This window comes from Danio rerio, chromosome 10 (assembly GCF_049306965.1).
Source record: "Danio rerio strain Tuebingen ecotype United States chromosome 10, GRCz12tu, whole genome shotgun sequence".
Lineage (NCBI taxonomy): Eukaryota > Metazoa > Chordata > Actinopteri > Cypriniformes > Danionidae > Danio > Danio rerio.
The window spans coordinates 18,538,706-18,550,000 of NC_133185.1; the positions used below are offsets into that span (position 1 = coordinate 18,538,706).

The following is an 11,295-nucleotide window of genomic DNA, read 5'->3' on the forward strand; positions in this document are numbered from 1 at the left end:
CTAAAATAATAAGGATTAATTCAGATTCTGTAGAGTTTAAGTTCATTTTTCAGAGTAGTCTTGATTAGGGCTGCACAATATTTTGTTTCAACATCTATATTGCAATGTGCGAATTTGCAGTAGTCGCATCACCGGATTTGCAATGCTGAGTTAAATTCTGGAACCAGAAAACACTGCATGTCACTATGTAAGACTTCAAGCAAATTTAAACTATTTGGGCACTAGAAATGGTCAAATGTGTAGCTTTTAACAAAAAAAATAATTACATTACATTATTTCTATAAAGAAGACCATAGTAGTAAACATTTAAAGTGGATAACAAATTTTTTCTAAATTGTCCTTAGACATGAATGGATGTTGTTAAAAAGTACAACTTTGATGAAAGGTTTTAGTGTTATTTTACATTTGATCTTTTAATTTCTGATCCTCAATACTTGTTAGACACTCCAGAAAACCGTAAAGCACAGTTTTTTTTCCTTAATTCGTGTCTATTTTTTATTTTGTTTGTATATTTATTATATTAATGTTTATTATAATCTACGTGAATTCACTGGCCTACAAATGCATCACAATCAGTATAAAACTATGAATTCTTTCCAAAGACTAAAGCTGCATCCCAAATCGCATACCTATGCACTATTCTATGCCGTTTTGTAGTATAAATAGTGTAAGTAGTGTGTTCACACTGAAAACTCAGTAATAAGTGCACTTCCGTTACCCGGATGATGCACTCATTTAGCCAGTAAAAAAAAGCGTGTAATGATGGACACTTCACGCACTCAACGACCGCAGGTTTGCTCATGTAGCAGAAGGGGCGGAGCTATCGGGTACACATGTTGGAAAACTTTATTTATTTTGAATGGTGAAAGCAAAATCTTCCTACAAGAGTGATTATAGTGCCTCCCGATGGTGAATGCGGCTATATTCATGGCAGGTATTATTTGATAGTTTGATCCTTTATTTCACTGATTTGGCAACCGTCAGATGTCATCAGGGAAACGGTTTGCATTTCCGCTTGGTAAAAAAAAAAAAACGTGTTACATTTGGGACGACACTATATACATATACTATGCAGTTGAGTGTGTAATTACCTAAGTACATGGTGTATGAGTGCATAGTGTATAGTGTGCCATTTGAGATGCAGCTTAAGTTATTATTCACATTGTGTGTATTGTGTTTTAATTTAACTTGATTCTGTCAAATGAACTTCTAAACTAATTGAACTGACCTAAACAACCCCACTGTTTGATGATGTTGTTTAAATGGTACATATACAGGGTGTCTGCGGGGTCTCAAAAAGTATTAAAAGTTATATTATGAGAAAATTAAGGCCCTTAAAAGTTATTTAAAAAAAGTCTTAAATGCTTTTTATGAAGTCTTAAATTTAGTTCAAGCATTTTCCAAAGTGTTTGACTCCAATAAAGCATCAATTTTCCTCCTTATATTAACAATGGTGTGCTTTATCCATGCGTTTGGTTTGGACCGGGTCGCGTCCGGCCAAGCTCCTCCATCCAGGTGATGTCACGGTCTCTAAATGTAGCAACCATAGAGCAAAACAGACAAATGATAAAATGTAAGTTTGCGTACTGCTGGTTGGGGAAAGATGAGTTTAAACAGTGGCGGAAGCCTGTCACTGAAAACAACCATATAATTTTTTCAAGCTTTGTTTCTTCTGAGCTTATCTGAGTTGTTTTGCATGGTTGCGCCCCATTGATTTATTTAACTACATATTTTTATTAACAACTGTTTATTAAGTTAAAGGTTTAATACTGATTAGAACTTGGAAGTGGCAATGAGGTCTTCAAATAGAAGAAGATCTTTAAAAAGCTATTGAAATGACCTTTTAGGATTCCTGCATATACCCTAATATAGCTAAACTTGCATCACTGATTCTGTTTTTGCTGTACAGTTTTGGAAAAAACTATTACAGAAAAGAATTTCTTATCTAGGAGAAAATTAGTTAAAAATAGAGCCATTATTCAAATAGATATTAATGGATATTCATGGATGGTTCTGAGTCTGTGATCAATTTTATGTTCATTAAACCTTTATTAAATGGTTTACTCAGCTTAGTTTGTACCTGCATTTATAGATAAGTAGTTGAAAATAAACTTTGCTTTGTCTTATATTGTGCTATGTTAAGAAAGAGAGAAGATGTAAAAAAAAAAAAAAAAGTAGCAAATATATTTTTACTTTTTTTTTTAGCTTTTATTATGCAATAACAAATGATAATAGGAGCAGAAAACACTAAAACTTGTTTAGCAAACTAGAAACAAAGTTTGTTTGATCATGTCATTATTAAATGATTTTTGACAGACATTCTTCCTCTTCGTCTCACTAATACTGTGCTTAGGAAAAGTTTTAATAAACTCAAATAAAATGTGTGTATAAGTGATAGCTAATCATTTCTAATTGATATTGTTATCTTTCATCGCAAATGTTGTGGCCACTACATGTGGACTTTCAGAATATTAGTAAAGTCCTGCAAGTTCATTAAACGTGCAATACAGTATGTCCTAAAGCTATGGGCCATCAATAAACGCCACTCAATGTCACCAATATGAATCCCGTCAACACTCACTCATTTGGTCAAGGACACATAAGAGGACGTAAGCTTCACGTGCCAGTTTAGCGGGAATAAATACCCTCAAGAAATATGTGGGTGTGGAGTGAAGAGAGGCCTGACTGCCACATCTGATCATTTTTCAGAGGTCATTGCTGAGGATATAAGAGATTCTCCTTGTACTTTTGTCCTCAACATGTTACACTCATATTGAACCGCTTGTAACCACCATCAATACGGCCCCCGGCATCTGCATTTGCATCGAACCACAGTATTTTTTTTCCGCAGTCAAAACCAAAGCTTTATATTTGTTAGCTCTGTGTACTAGGACAGGATGTTATAAACTTGACACATTGTCATTGTAATGTCTCTTCCCCTCTGTGTGGATGTCCAGGCAGGGTCATTTATATCCCAGGAGCTGTAATGGGGCTGCTGCCTTCGTCATGGCATTGTTTCTATGAAGGAGGGGCACTTCCTGTGTTCGACCTTTAAAAAACACTAAACTAACTGTGTGGTTTAAAATGCATTTTAAAGGTTTATGAAGTCTTCAAGTTGCATTAGTTCTGCCTTTGCATCATGTTGGTGTCAAATCTCTCATCGTATCTACAGCATTAGCCCTTCTGATTCTGGTACTAAAATGTTACAGTACTTTAAAACCTTTTAATCTCACTTTTACAATTTGAAACAAATTGTTGATGACCTTGGTCTTCACAAGCAAATGTATCACTGTTATGGGTGTATTCATCTAGAACAGTCATGGTACGGCCATCACAGTTCAGTTCATGTACTCAAATAAATACAGTCCAGTGTTTTTTCTAGGATTCTTTCCAGCTGTGGCGGCAGGCCTTGTATATAGATGTACCAACTACCTGTGGTATTATTTCAATGACAAATGCCATTAGCGCAAAATTACAAGTCGAGATCGATCGCATTTATGTAATACAAGCATTTGCTTGCTAGCCAATTTCCTCTGTTCTTGCACAAAACTTTTTGCATGCCCTCAAATATACGCTGCTCAAGCGCAGATCTTCTTGTGCGCTTTTAATAAATAATAATAAATAGATAAAATATAAAATATATAAATAATAAAATATACACTGCTGAAGTGCGATTTAGTGCGTATATGTAACAAGCAGGGTTCATACGGTCATGGAAAACCTGAAAAGTCATGGAATTTTAACATGGCGTTTTCTAGGCCTGGAAAAGTTTTGGAAAATCAGAAAAACCCAAAAAGTTTTGCAAAAGTCATGGAAAACAAGTAGATTTGTATAGATTTGTTGTCTTTACTACTTTTTGTCCTTGGCCAGTCACATAGTCTCAAATTATTAGTGCGGTGTAAGCATTATCTAAATCAATTTTACATAGATATAAATATAAGCTGAAACTAAATCGATTGTTGCGTGTTTAATAATAAGTTTTTACATGTTTTTTACCACACATATGTAGATATTGCATGAAACATTAGGGGCTCTATTTTGACGGTCCATGCACAAAGTGCAAAGCGCAGGGCGCAAACGCTTTCAGGGCGTGTCAGAATTCCCTTTTGCTAATTTAAGGACGGAAAAATCTGTTTTGCGTGTGGCGCATAATCTAAAAGGGTTGAGCTTATTTTTTTAAATAAGTTGTAGGTGTGTTTTGAGAATAAAACAATCAGTCTCATCTCCCATCCTCTTAAAGAGCCAGTTGCGTCGCGCCATAGCGCATTTGCTATTTACATGACGACTTTGTAAGTGGACAAACTGAGTGTTTCGCTAGCAAGAAAACATTAAAACAGAACATCTGCAGCGTGAGAATGAGAGATAAGGCATCTCATAATCTACTTTCACTTTCGCTCTTGTGGATAGGGAAACCTTGTACGCACAGACATCAATTAGCCTATAAATAATTAATTTCGTTTATTAAGAGCAAAGATTTGTTTCAAAACTATTTCTAAATTCAGTTCTAATCTCCAGCAAACGAATAAATGAGTTCTATCCAAATACACATGCTGTGCCCCATGTGGTCTGAAACGTGACAGGTGGGCAAGTCTAAGTTTGTTTTTAATAAAACAAATATAAATATGGATATACTAAATAATACCGCTAATAATAATAACATTACAAAAAAAGCAAATTGTTATGAATAAACTGAAAAAGCCTCTCGAAGTGAAGAAGGCATGAAGGCAGTGGTTTTTAAATTTATGTAGGCTAGAAAATAGTATGTTTTGTAATATTTTTATCCTTTATATTTATATCCTATATATATATATATATCCTTAATATTTTAATTATTTTTCATTTGTAAAGATATTTGTGTATTGCTCTACATTTTGAGTGTATTAAGCAGTGTGTAAGCTATTTAATGCATTTGCCTCATGCATCATGCACCTGTCAGTCAACATGTCACCTTAAAGGGTTAAACAAATAACACACAGAACTACTACGGTTACTGAAAGGTTTGCGCTGTTATAATTCACTTACCTTTTAATACGTTTTGGTGCGATTTATAACCCGCTATTAAAAAAACAAGAACCTGTAAATGAGAACCTGTATAGCTGTGGTAGGGTGAATTTTGGTGTGGTCCCCCACCATGAAAGAATTAATGTAGCGGAAACCATGCAATCAGCCTATAAATGCCAGTCACTGGAGTTAGGAAGAAAAAGACCACAACAACTTCAGAGCCATTCACACAGAAAGCATCTTTGCGAGGAAATGCTTATAAAAAATGGCTTGAAATGCTTGCCCTGCCTCAAAGTTGTTCTGATTGGTCCACTGCTTTGGAACTCATATTTATGAGTGGCACTCCATGTAAAAGTTACAGTTCTTTTAAGTTGATTCTTTTTAAGATGATGTCAACAAAACATGGCACTCATGTGCGATGCTCTTCAAAAGATGTGACTGTATAATGGTAACGAATATCTGTCAAGCGCATGTTTTCATAGAAAACAATCTCACGCACATAAGCAGTGATTGAACACGAGTTGTCCACTGCACCCGCTGTTACAAACAACAGATGGATAGACCTCCTGTGGTAGCATTTTCATTAAAAGAGATTTCAGTTTCTGGGCTTAATCTTTGAAAGTTTACCATTTAGTCTCCTAATAATATATTTTTAAATTCTGTATCTGATTGTGATAACACTTTTGCAAGTTTTAAAATAAACAAAATCAAGCACCGGGGATGTTGCTTGTTTCTGTTGTACTTATCTAAACCATTATCAAACCATGACTTCTGTGTATTATCACACCCTTAATTAATATGTATTTATCTGATTTGCAGGAGCCATTTGAGGATGGGTTTGCTAACGGCGAGGAGTTGACCCCTGCCGAGGAGTCTGCAGCTAAAGATGTATCAGAGTCTAAAGGAGTGGTGAAGTTCGGATGGATCAAGGGCGTGCTGGTAAGAACTTGCCATAAAATGTGTTAACCAAGCCAAACCATGGTGCAGTCGAAGTTCTGTTTGAAACTCTGAATGGAGTGTCATTTGTGTGGCTGCTACACCAATTCAAACATGGGAATGAATATAATGTGGACAATGAGTGATACTTTTCTGCTACGGGTGATAATTGATCTTCGTATTAGTTTGCTATGTCTGCTGCCTGTTGAGACTCGTATTAGAGGCTGAATGTTAAATTGTTGTGCCGTTGTAATGTTTAATATGCTAATGCTCTCAACAAGCTGTGGCTTTGGTCAGTACTGACTCCTCCGCCCTTTGTTATTTGAATCCTGTAAAAGCTTTACGGTTCGCAGATCAGCTCTGCTTCTTGTCTCTTGGTCAATATTTTGACAGGCCTTCCTCGTCCTTAAAATTGTCCTCATTTTCACCTTCCCAGTCTTAACATTTGACACCAAACAGCTTCTCATAGTGTCGAAGTGAAAATTCATTTTCATACAAAGTGTCTTTCAAACCATGACAGGAATTCAATCAAAGTTTGAAACCATTATGTGTTCAAATGTGTTTCAAGTCAGCAGCCAATTCCAGCCATGTCCATTACTTTCAGAATTTTTTTTAAACTGTTCTCTGTTAAAAAAAAAAACTAAATCAGATTTTAGGCTGGTTAATAAAGCTTACAATACACACTGTTTAATATTGCAAGAAGGCAATGTATGTTGTTCAAATGAGAACAGTGTGAAAAATTACTTGGTTAAGAAGTACTTATTGTGTAAAGTTCTGTGTAAAGTTACTACCACCTAAAGCTGGTAAACCAATCAACTTTTGGCAGCTCACCCACAGGAATTACAGCAGTAATAAAAAACACAAGTTCACCCAGAGGTTGTAGCTTTGTCAAAGAAAGTGTTTAGATTTTTTTACAGCTCAAAAAAGTTAAACAAAAATATTTTTTTTCTTATTTAAAGCCTCTGGAACTCTGAGCTGGTTTATTTCTCTTATAAGGGTGTTACATTAACAATGGTAATTCTTTTCTGTTGTAATGGACATGATGCCATTTTAATTCGCTGCATTTCTTCAAACACTGATTGGTTCCTGTCCAGTGGTCATTGGTGCCGGTGATGTCGGCATTGAGCAGTGGCTAGGTTTGAGAAACGGCTTTGGTCCTTGATGTTTTTGTCAGCATGAGTCTAAACTGCATCCTTCCTCTGTGCAGGTGCGCTGCATGTTAAACATATGGGGTGTGATGCTCTTCATTCGAATGACATGGATCGTGGGCCAGGCTGGAATTGGTAGGTTTGACCTTGGTCGGCCGTGTGAATTAGCACTTCAATTCACAAGCAAACTCTTGTGTTTTCCATCGAGCTGCAGTCATTTGTCATGCACATGCTGAATGTTGCTGTGAGGCGCTATAAGCAGTCAACTGTCATTTAGCAGGACCTCAGTGACCGCTTCAATACTGTAGAATAACACTGGAAATGTATATTGGATTTTTGCCATCCGCGAATGGCTAGAGTTTAGTGCTGTCCTTCATGATGTCGGTTGATGTTAACTTCTCACATTTTGTCATCTCACATTTTTATTTCCACAGCATATTCCTGTATCATTGTTATTATGGCAACTGTTGTGACAACCATCACAGGCTGCTCGACTTCTGCGATTGCAACTAATGGCTTTGTACGAGGAGGTAAAAAAATAATTATCACATTTTGGGGGGGTGGTTTTGTTTTGTATATGTACTTGCTTCTATTTAAAATTTCACTGCATTCCAAATGCCTTAAAGCCAAATGGCTTAAAGCAGGGATCACCAATCTCAGTCCTGGAGGGCCGGTGTCCCTGCAGGGTTTAGCTCCAACTTGCCTCCAACACACCTGCCTGGATGTTTCAAGTATACCCAAAACCTTGATTAGCTTGTTCAGGTGTGTTTGGATTAGGGTTAGAGCTAAAATCTGCAGGACACTGGCCCTCCAGGAACAAGTTTGGTGACCTCTGGCTTAAAGGAATAGTTCACCCAAAAAATAAAAAATGTACTCCCCCTTCACCTCTACGAAACCAGTTTGAGTTTCTTTATTTCATTAAACATAAATAAAGTGGCCGGGACACACCAAACCAACAGTGAGCTGTTGGGCTTTATTAGTCAGGGGTGCGTTTGCAAAAAACATTGTTAGCCAACGAGGTTGCAAGTTTCGTCATTGCAAACTTTGTAGTGCATTTTGAAATCATTTATGCTATTTTGAACACAGCTGTACCTCATAACGAAAGCTATAGGTGGTCTATGGAAAGCGGAATTTAAGTTACGTCTCCAATAGTTTTCATTTATAGCAGCCTATAGTAGAAAGGTTTATGTATATTGGGTCTGTACGCTAGAACATTTCTGCAGTGGTTTAAATGTGTCAAAGTTGACAAAAAACAATAGACTGCTTAATCTTTTTACATGTGTATAATGTAATAACAATATAATATTTTTTATTATTAAGTAAGGTATTGTTTTTTATTTAAGAATAGAACATGGATTATTCTTAAAAATATGTGTAAAGTAAACAAAAATGTGTGCCGTTTACATATATTTAAATTATTATGGAAAATGAGTGTAAGTTTTTACTAAAACTTATATAAAGATATTTTGAAGAAAGTTTCTGACCACTGGCTGTTTTTTTATAGTAGCATGAAATGCAATGGAAGTCTATGGGCAGGGACACACCAAACCGACGGTGAGCCATTGGGCTTCATTGGTCAGGGGTGCTTTTCTGAAAACCATCGTTAGCCAACAAAGTCGCAAGTTTCGTCGTTGCAAACATAGTTCGTTGATCATTCCAGCGAATATTTGCAAACTGCATTGCAACCTTGTACACTTGCAACTAAGCGACTAGAGCTGTAGGTTGAAGCATAGTTCCTGGCTGTGTTTTATTACTAGTTAGCCTCCCTAAGCCCTATTCATTTACAACGTTCCAAAAAAATAATCAATGTCTACTTTTTATGTGTAATTTGCTCTTCAAATTTTTTACAGTTAATTTTGAGCAATCTTCATATTGACAATTGCGCCCCCTTCGTAATGCACTTTGAAATAATTTATGCCATTGTGAACGCAGCTGTGACTCATGACAAAAGAGTTACGTGGCCTATGGAAAGCGGAATCTCCATGATTTTAATTTATAGTAGCCTAGGCTGTTTATAAAGAAATGTATTGTATGTACTCCATTGGGCATGCTTGAACATTTCTGCAGTGGTTTGAAAGGGTCAAAGTTGTACAAGTTGCCATAAAAAAACATTAGACTACTTGAAAATTAAAGAAATTATATATTTATTTTTAAGTAAGAAATTGCTTTTTTATTTCTTAATAAATAGCCTACTACATTTTAAAACCATTAATTTGATTATTTATATATGAGATTAGAAGACTTGTTAGCCTTCCGTAAGTGGTTTTATGTTTTAGAGTAGAATATAGAATATTCCCAATAATATTTATAAAGGAAACATATATATGTGCTGTTTGCATAAATTTCAATTAATATGAAAAAATGAGTGCACGCTTTTACTAAAACTAATATCAGATTTTAAAAAAATGTGTGTGCATGTAAAACATTTTGCACAAAAGAGTTAAGGGGATTTTCTCTAAAGAAGTTGTTACTCCATCCCGTTGAGACACCATTATGTTTTACATTATAACTAACGTGGTTCTAGCGATGGATCTGCTACAGAGAAACTATGGTCATCGCTACATTGTTCTTTTGCCAAATGATGCATCATACTATGATATTTTAGCCACAAGTTATATTGTTGTTTGGGAAAGGCAACCCAGGATACTTGGTTTGCTGTGTTACATACATCGGCACTTCTTAGAGTAACGTAGGAGCTTGTTGACTCAATTTAGCGTGTTGAATCTGGTGACAACACACAGTTTTGTATTTCACTAGTTGTTTGGCATTGGCTTGCTGTGTCCTGGCCTTATTGTTACTGGTTTCCAGCTTTCTTCAACAAAAGGAAGAAACTCAAAACAGTCTTGGAACAAGTGAAGGCTGAGTAAATGATGACAGAATTTTAGTATTTAGGTGAACTTTCCATTGAAATAATGCTTTCGTAGAGCAATGGAAGGTAAAACACTGCTATGGCAGTTTATATCCTGTACGATAAAGCCCTTGAATAAAGTTCCATGGATAAAACGACATACAAATGTATGGAGTTATACATACTTGGTAACATTAAAGGGGTGGTCCAGACTGTTTTTAAAGCTTGGTTGCGTTTATGGTATGCAAAGCAATGTGTTCTCATGCTTCCTTTGTTTAAAAAAATCCTGTTATTTTTTCCTATATCTTACTTTAATTATATACAGCTACTCGGCTAACATGAAAAATACAAAATCATATTTCCTAGTTCCTCCAAAGGCCCGCCCTCAAGACACTCTGATTTGTCAGCTAACATAATGTGCTGTAATTTGCAGATCCATTCCACGTCTCAGGAAGCGCTCCACCTCTACTAGCATGCGATTTGTCATTGTGTAAATGCTGTCAGTCAGAGTAGCTGTGAGCAGGATCCGAGCCTGAATCAGACAGAAAACTCAGCTGAGCCTCATGTCTGCTCTCTAAATTATAATTTGACAAGTGTCTTTCATATAGAAGAAGATTGTGAGTGTTTGGTGTTTTGTAGATAAATTGTTAACGGTGCCAAACAGCATTTCCCATTGTTTATATCCTTGTTTACATCCTTGCTACAACATACTGTTAATGCTAGAAACTATGCATGTAATAAATCAATTTTAACAAACTTAACTTTCAGGTTGTGGCTCACATTCCACAGCTTCTTCTATTATGATTGGAACTTTGAGGAGTTTTTAGTCAAATCCAGCATTGAACTGGGAGAGATTCTGGAAGCTGTCCTTTGTCAAGTGCTAGAGAAATATATATATATATATATATATATATATATATATATATATATATATATATATATATATATATATATATATATATATATATATATATATATATATACACATACATATACATATATATATATATATATATATATATATATATACACATACATATACATATATATATATATATATATATATATATATATATATATATATATATATATATACACATATACATATATATATACATATATATACATATATATACATATATATACATATATATATATATATATATATATATATATATATATATATATATATATATATATATATACATATATATATATATATATATATATATATATATATATATATATACATATATATATATATACATACATATATATATACATATATATATATATATATATATATATACATATATATATATATATATATATATATATATATACATATATATATACATATAT

General features: G+C 34.7%; 1 protein-coding gene across 4 annotated transcripts in view; it reads left to right on the forward strand.

The window, feature by feature from the left end:
* slc12a2 (solute carrier family 12 member 2) overlaps positions 1–11,295 on the forward strand; it is an 86,121-nt gene that overhangs the window by 31,434 nt on the left and 43,392 nt on the right. For all 4 annotated transcript variants that reach the window (XM_021479152.2, XM_073913742.1, NM_001002080.1 and 1 more), the window contains 3 exon segments: positions 5,821–5,940; positions 7,145–7,220; positions 7,520–7,615. In XM_021479152.2, the coding sequence (XP_021334827.1) occupies positions 5,821–5,940; positions 7,145–7,220; positions 7,520–7,615 (292 nt within the window).